At 51.4% G+C, this 25,626-nt stretch overlaps 1 protein-coding gene across 1 annotated transcript in view; it reads left to right on the top strand.

Annotated features, from left to right (window-relative positions):
- The window catches only part of slc44a2 (solute carrier family 44 member 2 (CTL2 blood group)), a 143,583-nt gene that overhangs the window by 6,860 nt on the left and 111,097 nt on the right, over positions 1-25,626 (top strand). Inside the window, exon 2 of the mRNA XM_072490763.1 lies at positions 15,792-15,840. Within this exon, the coding sequence (XP_072346864.1) occupies positions 15,792-15,840 (49 nt within the window). The remainder of the gene's footprint in view (positions 1-15,791; positions 15,841-25,626) is intronic.

Raw genomic sequence — 25,626 nt, 5'->3', positions numbered from 1 at the left:
CGGGGTGAAGGCATTCAGTTACCAACTTCTCATTGCAACTAGTGATGGGTAATAACTAATGGCTATCCTTGCCATTAGTAAGTCAGGAGTTGATGGAACATCTCCACTTGCTTGGATGAGTGCAGCACCATCCAAGGAGGCTGGTTTATCGGCGCCCCATCTCCCACTTTAAACAATCACTCCTTCCATTGCCGCCGATACAGCAGTGTGTACTGTACACACAAAGCAACTTGCCAAGGCTCCTTCGACAACATCTTCCAAACCTGCGATCTCTAGCCTTTAATAGGATGAGGCCAGCAGACACATGGGAACGCCACCACCTGCAAGTTTCGCCTCCAAGCCACACACCCCATCCCGACTTGGAAATGTAACGCCGTTCCTTCACTGTCGCTGGGTCAAAATCCTGGAACTCCCTCCCGACTGGCACTATGAAGATGACACACACCATCTACTCTTGAGCAATTGGGGATGGGCAGTAAATGCTGGCCTCGCGAAAAATGTCCACGATGAATTAGAAACAAAAACAACACCCAGATCTTGCAAATGAATGAAGACTAATTTGCTGAAGTGGAATGGGACGAGGCACTCACCCATCAATATACTTGGTTCAGGCTCTGCCCGGTGTACAGGAGGCACAGGAAGTCCCTGGTCAGTGCTGATTCAAACCCTGTTCAGGCTCTGCCCTGGTGTACAGGAGGCACAGGAAGTCCCTGGTCAGTGCTGATTCAAACCCTGTTCTCTGTTGAATAGTTAGGACACTGGTGGAGATGTTACAACTGGTCTCCCAACAGGAGCCGGGATTCCTGCTTGTTGTATCTCTATATTTTGACCGCTTGCTGGAATTTGACATTGCCGTTTGGATAAGATCGGGCTTGGCTGGACACCTTCACAGTTGAATAGCCCGTCAGCAGTCCCCATCTAGCCTCGCTGCAGGAGCTGGCTTGAGGTGAATTTTTGCCCCTGATGTTATATAACACTTTCCAGGGAAGAGAAGGGAGTGAGCATTGAGGGAAGCAAAGAACTGTCTTGCTCAGAGTCGAGAGGTAGTTTCTCCTCAAATCTGTTTTAAATTTGCTACCTCCTACCCTGAGACTATGACCTCTCATTTTAGAATGCCCCACAAGAGGAAGCACCCGCTCCACGTCTACTTTATCCACACCTTTCAGCAACTTGTACACTTCAATTTGATCTCCCCTCATTCTTCTAAACTCTAGAGAGTATCGGCCTAAACTGCACAATCTCTCCTCTTACGACAAACCCCTCATCTCTGGAATCAACCTAGTGAACCTCCTCTGAACTGCCTCCAATGTCACTACATCTTTCCTCAAATAAGGGGACCGAAACTGTGCGCAATACTCCAGGTGCGGTCTCCCCAATGCCGTGTATAGTTCCAGCACATCCTTACCTTTATACTCTCTTCCTTTAGCTATAAATGCCAACATTCCATTTGCTCTCTTTATTACCTGCTGTCCCTGCATTCTCATTTTCTGTGACACATGCACAAGGACCCCCAGATCCCTCTGCCCCGGAGCACCCCGAAGTCTCTCCCCATTTAAATAATAAGTTGCCTTCTCATTTTTCCAACCAAAGTGCTTGACCTCACACGTACATATTTTTGGTATTGTATATTATTATAATAGATATATAATTTATTTTGTCCACACATGTTTCTACTCCAGTTCATTGTTCAGAGACTGCAAATACATTCTCCCAAGTATTCTTAGAAATGAGTTGAGTATCCATTTCAAATAGCACAAAGTCAGGGAATTTTCCAACTGTTGTAGTGAGCAACAAATTCTGTGTATGGACCAGACTTTCTGCACAATGGGAGGGAGCAGGAATGGTGCATATTTTAGTAAAATGAGGACAAGATGTTGAAATGTGTTGTGTGTCGAGTTCTGCGGCAGTGATTGTCGTGGTCCTTGCTGGCACCATGTACTGCACGTTACAGAGAGAGGTTTGCTGAGAGGGCACTCACTGGACCACACATTTTACAGTCAGTTTAGCAGAATGTTTCTCTGTTTAGTTGTGGTGGTTGAACTGATTTGATGTTGGTTGTCCACGGCGATCTTGCCGTCCAAGTGGGAGTATGTGTGAGCCCTTTCACCGGCTACTGGAACAATAACAGTCTGCCATTTTCCGTAAGAAAAGCACAAATCCTTGTAAAGCAGGAGTTCACCTCTCTGGGTATCACTTGTGTCTCTTCGTCAGATGTTTGTGGGTTGAGGCCCCGCTCCAGAATTATAGGATTTGACTGGGCTGACTGACACTCTCTACGGAGGGAGTACTGGGCTAGGAGCGCATCCAATCAGTTAATTCAGTTAAGATCCAACCGAGGGGGGTAGTGAGAAGTCACTGAGGAGGATTAGAACATAGAACAGTACAGCACAGAACAGGCCCTTCGGCCCTTGATGTTGTGCCGAGCATTGTCCGAAACCAAGATCAAGCTATCCCACTCCCCGTCATTCTGGTGTGCTCCATGTGCCTATCCAATAACCGCTTGTAAGTTCCTAAAGTGTCCGACTCCACTATCACAGCAGGCAGTCCATTCCACACCCTAACCACTCTCTGAGTAAAGGAGCTTACTCGGACATCCCGCCGATATCTCCCACCATTCTGGGAGACGTCAGCTCGCTCACTACAACAGAGAAGGGGATCGCGGAGGACCCAGTATCAAAGAATGGTGAAGCACTAAACATTTCATTGCTGTAGTCTTTCCATCCTTCCCTCCTCCTCAAACCAAAACAAAAAGAGAGAGGCTGTTAGATAATTGTTTGTGGTTTAGAAACAGCAGAGCCTCAGCAGTGTGCATCATCTTGCTCACTCAAGATGGCAGGGACTTTGGGAAAGATTGTAATGTGTGTGACCTGCGCAAGATGTGGGAAGGTTTGAATCCACAAGACATCCAGGGCAGTCACGTCTGTAAGAAGTGCCGGAGGGTAGTGGTCCTTGAACAACTTGCGGCTGATTTGGATTATTGACGCTCCTCATTGCGCACCATAGAGGGAGAGTGGTTTCTGGAACAATTGTACCAGAGGGTGGTCACTCCACACTGTGATAGGCAGGCAAGGAGGAGTGTAGGGATGGCAGGAGAGTGGGTGACCATTAATCGAAAGGAAAAGAGGCGGCAGGTTCAGGAAACTCGGGGCTCCTTGGAGCTATGGTATGAAATTTTAGATGCGTATGAAGTTCACAACACGACTGAATCGGGCATAGATGACTCGAGGGAAAACCATAGCATCTGAGGCTACTCTGAGAAAAGAGAGGGAGGCTGATAGGTAGGCAGATTAGAAAGGTGATAGTAGTGGGTGACTCACTATTTTGAGGGATAGACAGTCTAGTTTGCAGCATAGATAGTGAGTCCTGTTTGGTCTGTTGCCTCCCAGGTGCAAGGTGTCGGGACATAATGAATCGGCTGGACAAACTTCTGGAAAGGCAGGGTGAATGACCAGAGGTGGTTGTTCATGTGGGGAGGGACAAGTTTTGAGGTCTTGCAGGACCAGTTTCAGACGTTAGGGAGTAGGTTGAAATGTAGGACCTCCAGGGTAGTAATCTCAGAAATACTACCTGTGCCACGAGCTTCACCACTTCGACACAGGCAGATCAGGGAGGTAAATGCGTGGCTTGAGGGAAGGTGTTGAAGGGAGGGGTTTTGATTTTTGGGTCATTGGGATCAGTTTGCGGAAAGGTGAAAGCTGTTTCGGAGAGATGGGCTTTAAGCGCATCTCCTGGCTGAGAGAGTAAATAGTGTAGTGGGGGTGGATTTAAACTTGTGGGGGGGGCGGGGGGGGGGGGGGGGGGGAGGGGTTTACTAATGGGCCCAGTTTTAGAAGTACCAGTGAGGGCAAAAGAGAGATGGGGGAATAGGGGAAAGGAAGTGAGGGAAGGCTTGAGTGTTGATAGTGAACAAAGAAATGGTCGCTTCCCAAAGGGCAAGAAAGAGATATGGGCAGGGTTAAATTGTATGTAAATACATGGAGTATAGTGAACAAAATTGAGGAACTGGAAGCAGAAATTGCTCTAGGGGTATATGAGTAGCCTTGACAGAAACATGGCTCAAGCCAGAACAGGACTGGATACTGAACATCCGGGTTATAAGGTTTTTAGTAGGAACAGGGTGGGTAAAAGGGAGGAGGTGTAGCGGTCTTGGTCAAAGATAGTGTCATAGATCTCGAACGAGATGCAGTTCCTGAATTAGAATCTCTATGGTTGGAGGTGAGAAACAGGGAGGGAGCGGTGACCTTGTTTGGTATTTACAATAGACCTCCAAATAGTGGGGAGGGAGTGGCGTAGAGCATTTGTAGGCAGATTATGGAAGTCTGCAAGTAGGGTTTTCTCTATCCTTTTCCCAGTCTGCCTTAGGGTAATTGAAATCCCCAACAGAGTGTGGAGCACTGAAGGGGGGGAAAAAGAACTTTCTGGAACAGTACATTTCCAGTCCTGGGGGGGGGGGCGACGACGACGACGAGCTCTGGTCATAGGAAATGAGCCAGATCAGGTGAAGAATGTCCGAGTGGGGGAGCAGTTGGGAAATAGTGATCATAATATAATACAATTCAATATTAAATTGGAAAAGAATAGAAATTAGTCACGGATTAAGATCCCAAACTGGAAAGGGGCACATTTTAGGAGTCTAAAAGTTGACCTGGAGCAGGTTGATTGGAAACACATTTTAGTGGATAAAACAGTGGATGATAAATGGGAGACTTTCAATGGAGAGATGAATAGGGTGCAAGCTAAGTACATACCCATGAGAAATAAATAAGGGATATCCAAAGCTAGAGTACCCTGGATGACTAAGGATATTGGTGATAAAATAAAGAAGAAAAAAAGAGGTGTATGATGGATGCTGGAATAATAATAGCAATAGAAATCAGGAAGAGTATCTCAAATGCAGGAGAGAGAGGCTAAGATAAAAGCAAATTACTGCGGATGCTGGAATCTGAAACCAAAACAGAAAATACTGGACAATCTCAGCAGGTCTGACAGCCTCTGTGGAGAGAGAAGGGAGCTGATGTTTCGAGTCTGGATGGCTCTTTGTCAACGCTGGTGAGAACTGGAAATAGGGTCAGATTTATACTGTGCAGAAGGAGGCCATTTGGCCCATCGAGTCTGCACCGGCTCTTGGAAAGAGCACCCCACCCAAGGTCAACACCTCCACCCTATCCCCATAACCCATTAACCCCACCCAACACGAAGGGCAATTTTGGACACTAAGGGCAATTTATCATGGCCAGTCCACCTAACCTGCACATCTTTTGGACAGTGGGCGGAAACCGGAGCACCCGGAGGAAACCCACGCACACACGGGGAGGGAGGACGTGCAGACTCCGCAGAGACAGTGACCCAAGCCGGAATCGAACCTGGGACCCTGGAGCTGTGAAGCAATTGTGCTATCCACAATGTGTGTGTGTGTGTGGTGTGTGTGGGTGTGGGTGTGGGGGTGTGGGTGTGGGGGTGGGCTAGCGATAGGTGGAGATTGACAAAGGTGTCGAGGACTGAAGACAAAAGGAATGTAAATGGGGGTGATTAAGGCTAAGAAGGGGCTGATAGTGGCACATTAAGAGATTAGAATGTGTGAACAGCAGAACAAAGGTGAGCAGTGTGTTAAAGGGCATGTGGGAACAGTTGCCCAAGTGGGGTGGAGTGGAGGGAGGGGGACAATGGTGAGGGAAAACAGATCGATGGAAGAAATGAAAATAAATTGATAGAAATAAAAATGGGGTGAAGATGGAGGAGAGAGTTCACAGTCTGAAGTTGTTGAACTCAATAAGTCTGGAAGGCTGTAGCGTGCCTAACCGGAAGATGAGGTGCTGTTCCTCGAGTTTGCGTTGGGCTTCACTGGAACATTGCAGCAGGCCAAGGACGGACATGTGGACGGGAGAGCAGGACGGGGAGTTGAAATGCAGCGACAGGAAGGTCTGGGTCCTGCTTGCGGGCGGAGGTGTTCTGCAAAACGGTCACCCAGTCTGTGTTTAGTCTCCAGTGTAGAGTAGACCGCACTGGGAGCAACACATGCAATAGACCAGATTGAAGGAGGTGTACGTGAAGCGCTGCTTCACATTTAGGGCCTGAGATGGTCAGCAGGGAGGAGAGAAAGGAGCAGGTGTTACACCTTCTGAGGCTAAGGCTGAAACAAGGAAATCTAGGAGGAAGCATGAGGAAAGGATGGCAGGCTGTGCTAAATCAAATAGTAAAATGTTCTTCAAACATATTAATGGTAAAAGATTAGTGAAGGATAGAGTGGGGCCCATAAGGGAGAAGAAGGATAAACAGCTCACTGAAGTGGAGAGTATGGCAGTGGTTCTGAATGAGTACTTTGCTTCTGTCTTTACCAAATTAGAAGATGATGACAATGGCCGAGTTTAATATGTGGGTGTTGAGCAACTGAGCTGTATAGTGATAGATAAAGAAAAGGTGCTAAAAAGGCTGACCGCATTTCAGGTAGAGAAGTCACCAGGCCCGGATGGGATATATCCCAGAGTGCTGAGAGAGGTCAGGGAGCATATTGCGGAGCCGTTGAAATTTTCCAGGCCTCTCTGACCACAGGATTAGTCCCGGGGCACTAGAGGATTGCAAATGTGACGCAGTTCTTTAAGAAAGAGGCAAAGGATAAACCTGGAAACTACAGACCTATTAGCTTGACATCGAAAGTGGGAAAACTGATGGAGGCCATGATGGATGAGGTAAATATATACTTAGAGAAAAAACAGTTAATATTAGACAGTCAGCATGGCTCTGTCAAGGGCAGGCCATGTCTGACAAATTTAATTGAGTTATTTGATTGGGTGACACAGGCAGTGGGTGAAGGTGGTGCCGTGGATGTTGTACATTTGGACTTTCAGAAAGCATTTGATACGGTGCCACATGGCAGGTTGGTTAGCATTAAAAATGTTTGGGATTGATGTGTCCTTGGCAGCATGGATTAGAAGTTGTCTAAGAGATAGGAAACGGAGGGTAGGTATAGATGGCATTTCTCAGACTGGAGAGAGTTGAAAGTGGTGTCCCCCAGGGCTCAGTGTGGGACCCTTGCTTTTTCTGATTTATGTAAATGATTTAGAATTGGGTGTTGAGGGCAAAATCTCTAAATTTGCAGATAATACTGAGCTAAGGAGAATAGGGAAGTGTGAGGATGACGCTGAGCGACTTCAGAGGGATATTGACAAGTTGGCCAAATGGGCAGACACCTGGCAGATGAACTTCAACGCAGTGAAATGTGAGGTAATGCATTTTGGTAGAAGAAACACGGGGAGACAATACAGGCTCAATGGTACAACTTTGAGGGGAGTCCAGGAGCAGGGCGACCTCGGGGTTCAAGAGCATAATTCTCTGAAGGTGTTCAGACAAGTTGAAACAGTTGTTAAGAAGGCTTAGAGCATCCTTGGGTTTATAAATAAAGGCATAGAGTATAAAAGCAAGGAAGTGATGCTGCACCTCTACAAATCATTGGCCAGACCACATTTGGAGTATTGTGTTCAGTTCTGGGCACCTTATTTAAGGAAGGATGTTAAAGCCCTGGAGAGAGTGCAGAGGAGATTTACTAGAATGATGCCAGGAATGAGGAATTTTAGATACAAGGAAAGATTGGAGAAATTGGGCTTGTTCTCCTTGGAGCAGAGAAGATTAAGAGGTGACCTTAGTGAGGTGTTCAAAATTCTGCACAATTTTGACAGGGTAAAGAAGGATATTCTGTTTCCACTGGTTGATATGTCAGTGACTAGGTCACAATTTCAAGATGGTCAGCGAGAGAGCTGGGAGTGAGATGAGGAGAAACTTCTTTACTCAGAGAGTTGTTGGGGTTTGGAGTGTGCTGCCTGGGAGAGTGGTGGAGGCGGATTCCATTGGAGGTTTCAAAACCGAGTTGGATATATATTTGAAAGTGATAAATTTAGAGTGCTGCGGAGAAAGGGCTGGGGAACGGGGCTAGCTGGGAACGGGGCTAGCTGGGAACGGGGCTAGCTGGGAACGGGACTAGCTGGGTTGCTCTTTTGGGAGTCGGTGCGGACACGATGGGCCGAATGGCGTCCCTCTGTGCTGTAAATAACAAACCAATATCAAAACAAAGATACATTTTGAGATCATGTGGCATGTCAGCCATTCATAGGGAAATTCTTTCTTTAATTGTATTTATTTCTCAATAAATGCTCAATCAAATGGATTCGCTCCTGATTTATTCCAGTGGGAGGTTACAGTGCGCAAACGGACTCTATTATCTGCCTACATAATACCATCCACTGTCCAGAGCAGCTCATGGTTTGAATAACTTGGATATTTTAGTTGAGAAGTCAGTATATAAACCGTTTCCTCTTTTATGTGTTTATTTAATTAAAGCACATGTCAGCAGCAACAGCAGGACGTTGAGGCAGCCACAACCTCCCACTCACCCTCATTGTTTGTTTGAAGTTTCACGATGTAGACCCCTCCCCCACCCCAACTCTGGGACATTTAATTTCTTTAATAGACTTTGCATCCTTTTGCCTTGCGTTTGCCATCTTGTCTGTTTGGAATAATATCACCTGGCACAGCAGAGCTCCGAGAGCGGCCAGTTTCCTGTGGTGACCACACTTTACCTCAAAAACAGTGAGGGCTGCGTGACTGTGAAAGAAAACTGTGCACTGCTTACAAAGATCAACCAAACACATCGCAACGGCGCCTGTAAAGAGAAAAGATTGTTCATGTTTTGTGTAGAGAATCTCAATCAGAGGTTGGCGTCAGCTCCCAGCTGATGGGTGTTTGTGTATTTCAGGAATTTATGATTTAATTTCTAAGAGCTGAAGTTGTCGAACTCCCGACAGGTCATAAATGGAGGATGCGGACTCTAAGCGTTGCAGTGATGATTGTTTTGTGCTGAGGGCAGCACGGTGGCGCAGTGGGTTAGCACTGCAGCCTCACGGCGCCGAGGTCCCAGGTTCGATCCCGGCTCTGGGTCACTGTCCGTGTGGAGTTTGCACGTTCTCCCCGTGTCTGCATGGATTTCGTCCCCACAACCCAAAAGATGTGCAAGCTAGGTGAATTGGCCACGCTAAATTGCCCCTTAATTGGAAAAAAAAATGATTGTTTTGTGCTGGAAGTCTGTACCATCATTATTCTTGGCTTGCCTCAAACTAAAGAGTAGAGTTAGATGGTACCAAAAGAGCAATAGGAACTCCCATATAAGCAACGACAATGTACACACCCATATTGAGTTCCTGTTTAAAAGAAGGCTGTGTGTTCAAGTCCCACTCCAGAAACATGTTCACACAATCCAAGCTAACATTCCAGTGCAGTGCCAAAAGAGTGCTGAACTGTGAGGAGCCGGCTTGAGGAGTTTGTGAATGATCTCATGGTGCTATTGGAAGTGCAGGGCGTTCTCGCTGGGGACCTGGCCACTTTTTCCTTGCCCCGAGCACCGCAAAACAGATTAAAATGAAAACAAAATACTGCAGATGCTGGAAATCTGGAATAAAAAGCTGGTGCTGGAAATATTCAACAATTCTAAAGCAGTCCTATTCAACTCAAAACGTTAACTCCCTCTCCCCACAGGGGCTGTACTGAAGGCACCGACACTCTGAAAGAGCATTCTAGCCAACCCACTTCCCTGCCATTTCCCAATTACCCCATAACCGACACCTTCATGGGCACAATGGAGCAGTTTATCACGGCCAATCTACCTAACCTCATCTTTGGACAGTGGGAGAAAACCGGAGAACCCAGAGGAAACCCACGCAGACACGGGAAGAAAGTGCAAACTCCACACAGACGGTCACCCGAGGTCGGAATTGAACCTGGGACCCTAGTGCTGTGAGTCAACAGTGCCGACCACTGTGCTACTGTGCTGCCCCGGGTCCCTGGCACTGTGAGGCAGCAGTGCTAGCCACTGTGCCAACCTGGGTCCTTGGTGCTGTGAGACAGCAGTGCTAACCACTGTGCTACCACGCTGTCTGGGTCCCTGGTGCAGTGAGGCAGCAGGGCTAACCACTGTGCTACCATCCTTCTCTGGGTCCCTGGCACTGAGACAGCAGTGCTAACCACTGTGCTACCGTGCTGCCCCGGGTCCCTGGCACTGAGACAGCAGGGCTAACCACTGTGCTACCATCCTTCTCTGGGTCCCTGGCACTGAGACAGCAGTGCTAACCACTGTGCTACCGTGCTGCCCCGGGTCCCTGGCGCTGTGCGGCAGCAGTGCCGACCACTGTCACCGTGCTGCCCCGGGTCCCTGGCACTGTGCGGCAGCAGTGCCGACCACTGTCACCGTGCCGGCCCGGGTCCCTGGTGCTGTGAGACAGCAGTGCTAACCACTGTACCACTGTGCTGACCTGGGTCCTTGGTGCTGTGAGACAGCCATGCTAACCACTGTGCTACCGTGCTGCCCCAGGTCCCTGGTGCTGTGAGGCAGCAGTGCTAACCACTGTGCTACCGTGCTGCCCCAGGTCCCTGGTACTGTGAGGCAGCAGTGCAAACCACTGTGCTACCATGCTGCCCCCGGGTCCCTGGTGCTATGAGACAGCAGTGCTAACCACTGTGCTGACCTGGGTCCTTGGTGCTGTGAGACAGCCGTGCTAACCACTGTGCTACCGTGCTGCCCCGGGTCCTTGGCGCAGTGCGGCAGCAGTGGGATAGGACTGGGAGTAGACTGGCTGCCGAGGGACTAGGAGTGGCAGTGTGCTGGCTGGAGTGGCAGTGTGCTGGCTGGCCTGGGAATGGGAGTGAGAGTGTGCTGGCTGGCCTGGGAATGGGTGTGGGAGTGTGCTGGCTGGCCTGGGAATGGGACTGGGAGTGAGAGTGTGCTGGCTGGCCTGGGAATGGGACTGGGAGTGAGAGTGTGCTGGCTGGCCTGGGAATGGGAGTGAGAGTGTGCTGGCTGGCCTGGGAATGGGAGTGAGAGTGTGCTGGCTGGCCTGGACTGGGAGTGAGAGTGTGCTGGCTGGCCTGGGAATGGGAGTGAGAGTGTGCTGGCTGGCCTGGGAATGGGACTGGGAGTGAGAGTGTGCTGGCTGGCCTGGACTGGGAATGGGAGTGAGAGTGTGCTGGCTGGCCTGGGAATGGGACTGGGAGTGAGAGAGTGTGCTGGCTGGCCTGGGAATGGGACTGGGAGTGAGAGAGTGTGCTGGCTGGCCTGGGAATGGGAGTGAGAGTGTGCTGGCTGGCCTGGACTGGGAGTGAGAGTGTGCTGGCTGGCCTGGGAATGGGAATGGGAGTGAGAGTGTGCTGGCTGGCCTGGACTGGGAGTGAGAGTGTGCTGGCTGGCCTGGGAATGGGAGTGAGAGTGTGCTGGCTGGCCTGGGAATGGGAGTGAGAGTGTGCTGGCTGGCCTGGACTGGGAGTGAGAGTGTGCTGGCTGGCCTGGGAATGGGAATGGGAGTGAGAGTGTGCTGGCTGGCCTGGACTGGGAGTGAGTGTGCGCTGGCTGGCCTGGGAATGGGAGTGAGAGTGTGCTGGCTGGCCTGGGAATGGGAGTGAGAGTGTGCTGGCTGGCCTGGGAATGGGAGTGAGAGTGTGCTGGCTGGCCTGGGAATGGGAGTGAGAGTGTGCTGGCTGGCCTGGACTGGGAGTGAGAGTGTGCTGGCTGGCCTGGGAATGGGAATGGGAGTGAGAGTGTGCTGGCTGGCCTGGACTGGGAGTGAGAGTGTGCTGGCTGGCCTGGGAATGGGAGTGAGAGTGTGCTGGCTGGCCTGGGAATGGGAGTGAGAGTGAGAGTGTGCTGGCTGGCCTGGACTGGGAGTGAGAGTGTGCTGGCTGGCCTGGGAATGGGAATGGGAGTGAGAGTGTGCTGGCTGGCCTGGGGATGGGAGTGAGAGTGTGCTGGCTGGCCTGGACTGGGAATGGGTGTGGGAGTGTGCTGGCTGGCCTGGGAATGGGAGTGAGAGTGTGCTGGCTGGCCTGGACTGGGAATGGGTGTGGGAGTGTGCTGGCTGGCCTGGGAATGGGACTGGGAGTGAGACAGTGTGCTGGCTGGACTGGGCTGCTCCTGGGGCAGGAGTGGGAGTCGCCGGTCTGGGTCTGGATTATTTGTTCAGGCCAGTGTACAGTTTTACTTGGAGCTGGTGTACTTGGTCACCACCTTTGCTCCCTCCGAACTGGTGTGCTTGGCCAGTACCCCAGGCAGCAGCAGGCACATAGCGGTCTAGATCTCCCGGGAGCTGATGGTGCTGTGCTTGTTGTAAAGGGCCAGGCGGGAAGCCTTACCCCGAAGCAGATGTTGTTGATGATGATGACGACCTTGGAAGCAATGCCATTATCGGGATGAACCTGTTTTATCATTTTGCAAATGGAGATGGAGTAACTCTCCTTCCTGGATCACCTTGCTGCCTTTGGCTGGAGTTTTCCTCCCGCCGGCTTCTTTTCCTCATCCATCCTCTGGTTTGATTTCTTTAACGGAATAAGGGACTGGCCAACTCCTTTTATACTTTATTGAAACGCCTGTGAAACTAATGAATCAAATTAACCAAATTGACAGCCCCTCAAATAAGAGCTAAATATAATAAGTCCAGAATGTTTATATTTGCTGCAGGCTGCTTTCAGAATGAAATCCTGCTGGCTTTTTGCAGTTAGTGAGCAGCTTTGAGAGACCAGGGGCAGGATTCTCCGACCCCCTTGCCGGATCGGAGAATCGCTGGAAGGCGGCATGTATCCCGCTCCGACGCCGGCTGCCGAATTCTCCGCTGCCAGTTTTCGGGCGGGGTTCACGCCCCACCGGCCGGGGGCCGTTGGCAGCGGCCTCCCCGGCAATCCTCCGGGCACCGATGGGCCGCGCGGCCGCCCGTTTTCGGCCAGTCCCGCCGGCGTGAAATGGACATGGTCCATCGCGGTGGGAGCTGGCTAGTAGGCTGTCTACTGGAGTCCTCGGGCGGGCGGATCCAGCCCCATGGTGGCCTGGCCCGCAATCGGGGGCCCACTGATCTGCGGGTGGGCCTGTGCCATGGGGGCACTCCTTCCGCGCCAGCCCCTGTAGGGCTCCGCCATGGCTGGCGCGGAGAAGAAACCCCCTGCGCATGCGCAAGAACACGCCGGCGGTTCTGTGCATGCCCGGGACCACGGTGCCCCTTCGGCGCCAGTTGGTGCGTCGCCAACCCCTCCGCCGCCGGCCTAGCCCCCGGCAGTGCAGAGGATTCCATAACTTCCGGGTGGCCTGACGCCGGAGTGGTTTGCGCCGTTCTTGCCGCCAGCGTCGGGCCATCCTGCCGATTCCGGGAGAATCCCACCCCAGATGCCGCCGCCTCTTGTATTCTTTTTTTTGTTATAAATTTGGAGTACCCAATTCTTTTTTTTTCCAATTAAGGGGCAATTTAGCGTGACCAATCTACCCACCCTGCACATCTTTGGGTTGTGGGGGTGAAACCCACACAGACACGGGGAGAATGTACAAACTCCACACGGACAGTGACCCAGAGCCGGGATTGAACCCGGGACCTCTGCACCGTGAGGCAGCAGTGCTAACCCACTGCGCCACCGTGCTGCTCTGTGTACTCTGATATTATTTCTCTGTTTTCAATTATTGTGCAGATTTTTTCCAGCTGATTCATTACTCTTGGGAATGTGGCAAAGTTCTTTTTCAACAGGCATGATCACATTTTCCAAAACCTTTTCTGAAGACAAAAACATAATGTATGATTACTCAGGGCACAGATCAGAACAAAAAAAGGGCTGTTCCCAGTGAAGGCCTGCACCCAGCAGAGTGTAGGTGAGGGCCAGCAACTCCGTGGGATAAGTGAGGGCTCGTGTCCCACAGTGTGAGCGAAGGCCAGCGCCCCACAAGGTGCGAGTGAGGACTGGTGCCCCACTGGGAATGGTGTGCCAAGGACCTGCTGTTAGCTGCTGGTTCTATTACCCTGGGGTTTCTTGTCTCTCTGAAGATGTTGGTTTCTGCCACCATTGGCACTGACCCTCAGAGGACATTGCTCAAGTGAACAGCCTTCCTGTGAATCCAGTCGATAAACATCAGCACAATATTCGATTTGTGGAAGGGGTTACAACCTGCCATTCACATAAACTCTCTCCCCAGCAGAGGACACTCGATCGCAAACCGGAACTAACCCAGGGAACATCGAGGCCATTGTATTAGCATTACCCCCAGCTTGGCTGCGATCAACTAACTGAGCAGACGGTTCCTTCACTGTCTGGCTCAATGTCCAATCGTGTCATTACTCAGTGAACCATCAGGAGCAGATATACACTGCCCCTTCCCAGGAATTAAACTCTGCACTGTTAACCACCCTTCCAAATCTCCTGTTCTATTCTGTACGGTAACATTGTACACCGACCTGAATCATAAAGAAATGATAGCGTCCATGTCTTTATCCAATCCGTGAAGAGGTGACAGCAGTGTTGGGGCAGCACGGTAGCACAAGTGGATAGCACTGTGGCTTCACAGCGCCAGGGTCCCAGGTTCGATTCCCCGCTGGGTCACTGTGCGGAGTCTGCACGTTCTCCCTGTGTCTGCGTGGGTTTCCTCCGGGTGCTCCGGTTTCCTCCCACAGTCCAAAGACCTGCGGGTTAGGTGATTTGGCCATGATAAATTGCCCTTAGTGACCAAAAAACAAAGGTTAGGAGGGGTTACTGGGTTAGGGGGATAGGGTGGAAGTGAGGGCTTATGTGGGTCGCTGCAGACTCGATGGGCCGAATGGCCTTCTGCACTGTATGTTCTATGTATGTTGGGTGGTAGTTCCTGTAGAAACCAGAGGAGAGAGTGAGAGGAGAGTGGGAGACTGTTGTAAAGTGTGGCTCTCATTTATTCTTTGTGCATTTTAAAAAAACAAATTGGTAACTTTTATAATTTAAACCATTTGGTGACTTTTTAAAAGCAACTCCGAAGTAAACATGTAGTGTACAGTAAAACAGCGAGCGGAGGAATTGCAAAACGTTTGTCAGCTTTCTTAAGTCAATGTGGAAACCTTGGTTTGCACAATATAGAGTATGAAACTTCAGCCTCTGTTCAATAAGCTGCCTCAGGGCCTGTCAAGAACTAGGCCATGATCTGGGCCGGTGAGGCCAATCTGCCTGGTGCTCTTGATGGTGGCTCAGCACCGTGATGGAGAGCTTCACCGGAGACTCCCTGGTCCATCCAGCTCCACCGTACCACTGACCAGGAAAGGGCAGGATGAGAGAGGGAGGCTGATGATGTGCAGCTCTCCCTCACTGTGGGTGGGGTTTACCCACCTGACGCATGTTATTCAGCGGCGGAGGCGTCCCGCCAGCGAGATTTCCCGGTGACTGCATCCCTCCTCGCCAGGAAAACCGTGTGCCGGCGTGGGACCGGATTAGCCCGCCGATGTGAACAGCCAGTAGATCGCGCCCTGTATTTCAAATGATGTACTAGTCACGTTCATGTTCAGCATCTTTCTACCGAAACCACATTGCTGCGGTGAAAGCAGCATGGTAGCACAGTGGTTAGCACTGCTGTCTCACAGGGAACTGGCTTCAATTCCAAACTTGGGTGACTGTCTGTGTGTGTGGAATCTGCACTTTCTCCCCATGTCTGCGTGGCTTTCCTCCGGATGCTCCGGTTTCCTCCCACAGCCCAAAGATGTGCGGGTTAGGTAGTGTTTCGGGGACAGGGCGGTGGAATGGGCCTACATAGGCTGCTGTTACAGAGGGTCAGTGCAGGCTCAATGGACCAAATGGCCTTCTGCACTGTGGGGATTCTCTGATTCTCCAGGCGACAGTGATATCGCGATTATCTGTATTCATCTGTATTCAGTATCCTGCTGCAATATAACCAGTTGCTTGTTGGAGCAGACATTGCATGCTACATATCTTATTTCACATAAATCTATATGGAGACATATTTTAATGTTTTTGTTTGTGTGTTTCAGGTGAACCAAAGAAGTTTGATCCATCATTCAGAGGGCCGATTTCAAAAAGGTCGGGTGAAATATGAAATATAGCTTTCCATTCTCGATAAGTAATTTATTTTTGTTCCATTTCAACACTGTAATTCTTTCAATTAACGTACGTTGTGGATTTTGCAGTCCCAAATTTGGCTCCTGTCCAGAGAGAGTATTTTTAGCTGGATAACCATCTCTCCCCGCTTCTTTATTCTCCACGGAATGTGGGTGTTGCTGGCGGGGCCAGCATTTGTTGCCCATCCGTAATTCCTGTTGATACCCTGCATAACACTGGGGTACAGTACTGGTGGGGACAGGTCTGTATAACACTGGGGTACAGTACTGGTGGGGACAGGTCTGTATAACACTGGGGTACAGTACTGGTGGGGACAGGTCTGTATAACACTGGGGTACAGTACTGGTGGGGACAGGTCTGTATAACACTGGGGTACAGTACTGGTGGGGACAGGTCTGTATAACACTGGGGTACAGTACTGGTGGGGACAGGTCTGTATAACACTGGGGTACAGTACTGGTGGGGACGGGTCTGTGTCTGTATAACACTGGGGTGCAGTACTGGTGGGGACGGGTCTGTCACTGTATAACACTGGGGTACAGTACTGGTGGGGACGGGTCTGTCACTGTATAACACTGGGGTACAGTACTGGTGGGGACGGGTCTGTCACTGTACAACACTGGGGTACAGTATTGGCTAGGACAGGTCTGTGTCTGTATAACACTGGGGTACAGTACTAGTGGGGACAGGTCTGTATAACACTGGGGTACAGTACTGGTGGGGAGGGGTCTGTCACTGTATAACACTGGGGTACAGTACTGGTGGGGACAGGTCTGTATAACACTGGGGTACAGTACTGGTGGGGAGGGGTCTGTCACTGTATAACACTGGGGTACAGTACTAGTGGGGACAGGTCTGTGTCTATAACACTGGGGTACAGTACTAGTGGGGACAGGTCTGTGTCTATAACACTGGGGTACAGTACTAGTGGGGACAGGTCTGTGTCTGCATAACACTGGGGTACAGTACTGGTGGGGACGGGTCTGTCACTGTATAACACTTGTGTACAGTACTAGTGGGGACAGGTCTGTGTCTGCATAACACTGGGGTACAGTGCTGGTGGGGACGGATCAGTCACTGTATAACACTGGGGTACAGTACTGGTGGGGACGGATCTGTCACTGTATAACACTGGGGTACAGTACTGGTGGGGACGGGTCTGTCACTGTAGAACACTGGGGTACAGTACTGGTGGGGTCGGGTCTGTCACTGTATAACACTTGTGTACAGTACTAGTGGGGACAGGTCTGTGTCTGCATAACACTGGGGTACAGTGCTGGTGGGGACGGATCAGTCACTGTATAACACTGGGGTACAGTACTGGTGGGGACGGGTCTGTCACTGTATAACACTGGGGTACAGTACTGGTGGGGACGGGTCTGTCACTGTAGAACACTGGGGTACAGTACTGGTGGGGTCGGGTCTGTCACTGTATAACACTGGGGAACAGTACTGGTGGGGACGAGTCTGTATAACACTGGGGTACAGTACTGGTGGGGACGGGTCTCTCACTGTATAACACTGGGGTACAGTACTAGTGGGGACAGGTCTGTGTCTGTATAACACTGGGGTCCAGTACTGGTGGGGTCTGGTCTGTCACTGTATAACACTGGGGTACAGTACTGGTTGGGACGGGTCTGTCACTGTATAACACTGGGGTACAGTACTGGTGGGGACGGGTCTGTGTCTGTATAACACTGGGGTACAGTACTGGTGGGGACGGGTCTGTCACTGTATATCACTGGGCTACAGTACTGGTGGGGACGGGTCTGTCAGTGTATAACACTGGGGTACAATACTGGTGGGGACGGGTCTGTGTCTATAATACTGGGTACAATACTAGTGGGGACAGGTCTGTCACTGTATTACAGTGGTGTACAGTACTAGTGGGGACAGGTCTGTGTCTGTATAACACTGGGGTACAGTACTAATGGGGACAGGTCTGTGTCTGCATAACACTGAGGTACAGTACTGGTGGGGACGGGTCTGTCACTGTATAACACTGGGGTACACTACTGATGGGGACGGGCCTGTCACTGTATAACACTGGGGTACAGTACTGGCTAGGACAGGTCTGTGTCTGTATAACACTGGGGTACAGTACTGGTGGGGATGGGTCTGTCACTGTATAACACTGGGGTACAGTACTGGTGGGGACGGGTCTGTCACTGTATAACACTGGGGTACAGTACTGGTGGGGACGGGTCTGTCACTGTATAACACTGGGGTACACTACTGATGGGGACGGGTCTGTCACTGTATAACACTGGGGTACAGTACTGGCTAGGACAGGTCTGTGTCTGTATAACACTGGGGTACAGTACTGGTGGGGATGGGTCTGTCACTGTATAACACTGGGGTACAGTACTGGTGGATACGGGTCTGTCACTGTATAACACTGGGGTACAGTACTGGTGGGGACCGGTCTGTCACTGTAGAACACTGGGGAACAGTACTGGTGGGGACGGGTCTGTGTCTGTATAACACTGGGATACAGTACAGGTGGGGACGGGTCTGTCACTGTATAACACTGGGGTACAGTACTGGTGGGGACGGGTCTCTCACTGTATAACACTGGGGTACTGTACTAGTAGGGACAGGTCTGTGTCTGTATGACACTGGTCCAGTACTGGTGGGGACGGGTCTGTCAATGTATAACACTGGGGTACAGTACTGGCTAGGACAGGTCTGTGTCTGTATAACACTGGGGTACAGTACTGGTGGGGATGGGTCGTCACTGTATAACACTGGGGTACAGTACTGGTGGGGACAGGTCTGTCACTGTATTACACTGGGGTACAGTACTGGCGGGGACTGGTCTGTGTCTGCATAACACTGGGGTACAGTACTGGTGGGGACGGGTCTGTCACTGTATAACACTTGTGTACAGTACGAGTGGGGACAGGTCTGTGTCTGCATAACACTGGGGTACAGTACTGGTGGGGACGGATCAGTCACTGTATAACACTGGGGTACAGTACTGGTGGGGACGGGTCTGTCACTGTATAACACTGGGGTACAGTACTGGTGGGGACGGGTCTGTCACTGTAGAACACTGGGGTACAGTACTGGTGGGGTCGGGTCTGTCACTGTATAACACTGGGGACCAGTACTGGTGGGGACGGGTCTGTGTCTGTATAACACTGGGGTACAGTACTGGTGGGGCGGGTCTCTCACTGTATAACACTGGGGTCCAGTACTGGTGGGGTCTGGTCTGTCACTGTATAACACTGGGGTACAGTACTGGTTGGGACGGGTCTGTCACTGTATAACACTGGGGTACAGTACTGGTGGGGACGGGTCTGTGTATAACACTGGGGTACAGTACTGGTGGGGACGGGTCTGTGTCTGTATAACACTGGGCTACAGTACTGGTGGGGACGGGTCTGTCAGTGTATAACACTGGTGTACAATACTGGTGGGGACGGGTCTGTGTCTATAATACTGGGTACAATACTAGTGGGGACAGGTCTGTCACTGTATTACAGTGGTGTACAGTACTAGTGGGGACAGGTCTGTGTCTGTATAACACTGGGGTACAGTACTAGTGGGGTCAGGTCTGTCACTGTATAACACTGGGGTACAGTACTGGTGGGGACGGGTCTCTCACTGTATAACACTGGGGTACAGTACTAGTAGGGACAGGTCTGTGTCTGTATGACACGGGTCCAGTACTGGTGGGGACGGGTCTGTCACTGTATAACACTGGGGTACAGTACTGGTGGGGACGGGTCTGTCACTGTATAACACTGGGGTACAGTACTGGTGGGGATGGGTCTGTCACTGTATAACACTGGGGTACAATACTGATGGGGACGGGTCTGTGTCTGTACAACACTCGGGTACAGTACTGATGGGGATGGGTCTGTCAGTGTATAACACTGGTGTACAATACTGGTGGGGACGGGTCTGTGTCTATAATACTGGGTACAATACTAGTGGGGACAGGTCTGTCACTGTATTACAGTGGTGTACAGTACTAGTGGGGACAGGTCTGTGTCTGTATAACACTGGGGTACAGTACTAGTGGGGTCAGGTCTGTCACTGTATAACACTGGGGTACAGTACTGGTGGGGACGGGTCTCTCACTGTATAACACTGGGGTACAGTACTAGTAGGGACAGGTCTGTGTCTGTATGACACGGGTCCAGTACTGGTGGGGACGGGTCTGTCACTGTATAACACTGGGGTACAGTACTGGTGGGGACGGGTCTGTCACTGTATAACACTGGGGTACAGTACTGGTGGGGATGGGTCTGTCACTGTATAACACTGGGGTACAATACTGATGGGGACGGGTCTGTGTCTGTACAACACTCGGGTACAGTACTGGTGGGGATGGGTCTGTCACTGTATAACACTGGGGTACAGTACTGGCGAGGATGGGTCTGTCACTGTATAACACTGGGCTACAGTACTGGTGGGGACGGGTCTGTCACTGTATAACACTGGGGTACAATACTGATGGGGACGGGTCTGTGTCTGTATAACACTGGGGTACAGGACTGGTGGGGACGGGTCTGTCACTGTACAACACTGGGGTACAGTATGAATGGGGACGGGTCTGTCACTGTATAACACTGGGGTACAGTGCTGGTGGGGACGGGTCTGTGTCTGTATAACACTGGGGTACAGTACTGGTGGGGACGGGTCTGTGTCTGTATATCACTGGGCTACAGTACTGGTGGGGACGGGTCTGTCAGTGTATAACACTGGGGTACAGTACTGGTGGGGACAGGTCTGTGTCTATAATACTGGGTACAATACTAGTGGGGACAGGTCTGTCACTGTATAGCACTGGGGTACAGTACTGGCGGGGACGGGTCTGTCACTGTATAACACTGGGCTACAGTACTGGTGGGGACAGGTCTGTCACTGTATTACACTGGGGTACAGTACTGGCGGGGACCGGTCTGTGTCTGCATAACACTGGGGTACAGTACTGGTGGGGACGGGTCTGTCACTGTATAACACTTGTGTACAGTACTAGTGGGGACAGGTCTGTGTCTGCATAACACTGGGGTACAGTACTGGTGGGGACGGATCAGTCACTGTATAACACTGGGGTACAGTACTGGTGGGGACGGGTCTGTCACTGTATAACACTGGGGTACAGTACTGGTGGGGACGGGTCTGTCGCTGTATAACACTGGGGTACAGTACTGGTGGGGATGGGTCTGTCACTGTATAACACTGGGGTACAGTACTGGTGGGGACGGATCAGTCACTGTAGAACACTGGGGTACAGTACTGGTGGGGTCGGGTCTGTCACTGTATAACACTGGGGAACAGTACTGGTGGGGACGGGTCTGTGTCTGCATAACACTGAGGTACAGTACTGGTGGGGACGGGTCTGTCACTGTATAACACTGGGGTACACTACTGATGGGGACGGGTCTGTCACTGTATAACACTGGGGTACAGTACTGGCTCGGACAGGTCTGTGTCTGTATAACACTGGGGTACAGTACTGATGGGGATGGGTCTGTCACTGTATAACACTGGGGTACAGTACTGGTGGGGACCAGTCTGTCACTGTATAACACTGGGGTACAGTACTGGTGGGGACGGGTCTGTCACTGTATAACACTGGGGTACACTACTGATGGGGACGGGTCTGTCACTGTATAACACTGGGGTACAGTACTGGCTAGGACAGGTCTGTGTCTGTATAAAACTGGGGTACAGTACTGGTGGGGATGGGTCTGTCACTGTATAACACTGGGGTACAGTACTGGTGGGGACGGGTCTGTCACTGTATAACACTGGGGAACAGTACTGGTGGGGACGGGTCTGTGTCTGTATAACACTGGGATACAGTACAGGTGGGGACGGGTCTGTCACTGTATAACACTGGGGTACAGTACTGGTGGGGACGGGTCTCTCACTGTATAACACTGGGGTACTGTACTAGTAGGGACAGGTCTGTGTCTGTATGACACGGGTCCAGTACTGGTGGGGACGGGTCTGTTACTGTATAACACTGGGGTACAGTACTGGCTAGGACAGGTCTGTGTCTGTATAACACTGGGGTACAGTACTGGTGGGGATGGGTCTGTCACTGTATCACACTGGGGTACAGTACTGGTGGGGACGGGTATGTCACTGTATAACACTGGGGTACAGTACTGGCGGGGACGGGTCTGTCACTGTATAACACTGGGCTACAGTACTGGTGGGGACAGGTCTGTCACTGTATTACACTGGGGTACAGTACTGGCGGGGACTGGTCTGTGTCTGCATAACACTGGGGTACAGTACTGGTGGGGACGGGTCTGTCACTGTATAACACTTGTGTACAGTACTAGTGGGGACAGGTCTGTGTCTGCATAACACTGGGGTACAGTACTGGTGGGGACGGGTCTGTCACTGTATAACACTGGGGTACAGTACTGGTGGGGACGGGTCTGTCACTGTAGAACACTGGGGTACAGTACTGGTGGGGTCGGGTCTGTCACTGTATAACACTGGGGAACAGTACTGGTGGGGACGGGTCTGTGTCTGTATAACACTGGGGTACAGTACTGGTGGGGACGGGTCTCTCACTGTATATCACTGGGGTACAGTACTAGTGGGGACAGGTCTGTGTCTGTATAACACTGGGGTCCAGTACTGGTGGGGACTGGTCTGTCACTGTATAACACTGGGGTACAGTACTGGTTGGGACGGGTCTGTCACTGTATAACACTGGGGTACAGTACTGGTGGGGACGGGTCTGTGTATAACACTGGGGTACAGTACTGGTGGGGACGGGTCTGTGTCTGTATAACACTGGGGTACAGTACTGGTGGGGACGGGTCTCTCACTGTATAACACTGGGGTACAGTACTAGTAGGGACAGGTCTGTGTCTGTATGACACGGGTCCAGTACTGGTGGGGACGGGTCTGTCACTGTATAACACTGGGGTACAGTACTGGTGGGGACGGGTCTGTCACTGTATAACACTGGGGTACAGTACTGGTGGGGATGGGTCTGTCACTGTACACTGGGGTACAATACTGGTGGGGACGGGTCTGTCACTGTATCACACTGGGGTACAATACTGATGGGGACGGGTCTGTGTCTGTATAACACTGGAGTACAGTACTGGTGGGGACGGGTCTGTCACTGTACAACACTGGGGTACAGTACTAATGGGGATGGGTCTGTCACTGTATAACACTGGGGTACAGTACTGGTGGGGACGGGTATGTGTATAACACTGGGGTTCAGTACTGGTGGGGACGGGTCTGTGTCTGTATAACACTGGGGTACAGTACTGGTGGGGACGGGTCTGTGTCTGTATAACACTGGGGTACAGTACTGGTGGGGACGGGTCTGTGTCTGTATAACACTGGGGTACAGTACTGGTGGGGACGGGTCTGTCACTGTATAACACTGGGGTACAGTACTGGCGGGGATGGGTCTGTCACTGTATAACACTGGGCTACAGTACTGGTGGGGACAGGTCTGTCACTGTATTACACTGGGGTACAGTACTGGCGGGGACCGGTCTGTGTCTGCATAACACTGGCATACAGCACTGGTGGGGACGGGTCTCTCACTGTATAACACTGGGGTACAGTACTAGTGGGGACAGGTCTGTGTCTGTATAACACTGGGCTACAGTACTGGTGGGGACGGGTCTGTCAGTGTATAACACTGGGGTACAATACTGGTGGGGACGGTCTGTGTCTATAATACTGGGTACAATACTAGTGGGGACAGGTCTGTCACTGTATTACAGTGGGGTACAGTACTGGCGGGGACGGGTCTGTCACTGTATAACACTGGGCTACAGTACTGGTGGGGACGGGTCTGTCACTGTATAACACTGGGGTACAATACTGATGGGGACGGGTCTGTGTCTGTATAACACTGGGGTACAGTACTGGTGGGGACGGGTCTGTCACTGTACAACACTGGGGTACAGTACTAATGGGGACGGGTCTGTCACTGTATAACACTGGGGTACAATACTGGTGGGGACGGGTCTGTGTATAACACTGGGGTACAGTACTGGTGGGGACGGGTCTGTGTCTGTATAACACTGGGGTACAGTACTGGTGGGGACGGGTCTGTGTCTGTATAACACTGGGGTACAGTACTGGTGGGGACGGGTCTGTCACTGTATAACACTGGGGTACAGTACTGGCGGGGACGGGTCTGTCACTGTATATCACTGGGCTACAGTACTGGTGGGGGCGTGTTTGTCAGTGTATAACACTGGGGTACAGTACTGGTGGGGACAGGTCTGTGTCTATAATACTGGGTACAATACTAGTGGGGACAGGTCTGTCACTGTATAGCACTGGGGTACAGTACTGGTGGGGACGGGTATGTCACTGTATAACACTGGGGTACAGTACTGGCGGGGACGGGTCTGTCACTGCATAACACTGGGCTACAGTACTGGTGGGGACAGGTCTGTCACTGTATTACACTGGGGTACAGTACTGGCGGGGACCGGTCTGTGTCTGCATAACACTGGGGTACAGTACTGGTGGGGACGGGTCTGTCACTGTATAACACTTGTGTACAGTACTAGTGGGGACAGGTCTGTGTCTGCATAACACTGGGGTACAGTACTGGTGGGGACGGATCAGTCACTGTATAACACTGGGGTACAGTACTGGTGGGGACGGGTCTGTCACTGTATAACACTGGGGTACAGTACTGGTGGGGATGGGTCTGTCACTGTAGAACACTGGGGTACAGTACTGGTGGGGTCGGGTCTGTCACTGTATAACACTGGGGAACAGTACTCGTGGGGACGGGTCTGTGTCTGTATAACACTGGGATACAGTACTGGTGGGGACGGTTCTGTCACTGTATAACACTGGGGTACAGTACTGGTGGGGACGGGTCTCTCACTGTATAACACTGGGGTACAGTACTAGTGGGGACAGGTCTGTGTCTGTATAACACTGGGGTCCAGTACTGGTGGGGACTGGTCTGTCACTGTATAACACTGGGGTACAGTACTGGTGGGGACGGGTCTGTCACTGTATAACAGTGGGGTACAGTACTGGCGGGGACGGGTCTGTCACTGTATATCACTGGGCTACAGTACTGGTGGGGACGGGTCTGTCAGTGTATAACACTGGGGTACAATACTGGTGGGGACGGTCTGTGTCTATAATACTGGGTACAATACTAGTGGGGACAGGTCTGTCACTGTATTACAGTGGGGTACAGTACTAGTGGGGACAGGTCTGTGTCTGTATAACACTGGGGTACAGTACTAGTGGGGACAGGTCTGTGTCTGCATAACACTGAGGTACAGTACTGGTGGGGACGGGTCTGTCACTGTATAACACTGGGGTACACTACTGATGGGGACGGGTCTGTCACTGTATAACACTGGGGTACAGTACTGGTGGGAATGGGTCTGTCACTGTATAACACTGGGGTACAGTACTGGTGGGGACGGGTCTGTCTCTGTTTTACACTGGGGTACAGTACTGGCTAGGACAGGTCTGTGTCTGTATAACACTGGGGTACAGTACTGGTGGGGATGGGTCTGTCACTGTATAACACTGGGGTACAGTACTGGTGGGGACGGGTCTGTCACTGTATAACACTGGGGTACAGTACTGGTGGGGACGGGTCTGTCACTGTAGAACACTGGGGAACAGTACTGGTGGGGACGGGTCTGTGTCTGTATAACACTGGGATACAGTACAGGTGGGGACGGGTCTGTCACTGTATAACACTGGGGTACAGTACTGGTGGGGATGGGTCTGTCACTGTATAACACTGGGGTA

Source organism: Scyliorhinus torazame, chromosome 27 (genome assembly GCF_047496885.1).
Source record: "Scyliorhinus torazame isolate Kashiwa2021f chromosome 27, sScyTor2.1, whole genome shotgun sequence".
NCBI classification, from domain to species: Eukaryota; Metazoa; Chordata; class Chondrichthyes; order Carcharhiniformes; family Scyliorhinidae; genus Scyliorhinus; species Scyliorhinus torazame.
Note: the sequence above shows the minus strand (reverse complement) of the source record. Positions and strands in the feature narration are given on the sequence as shown.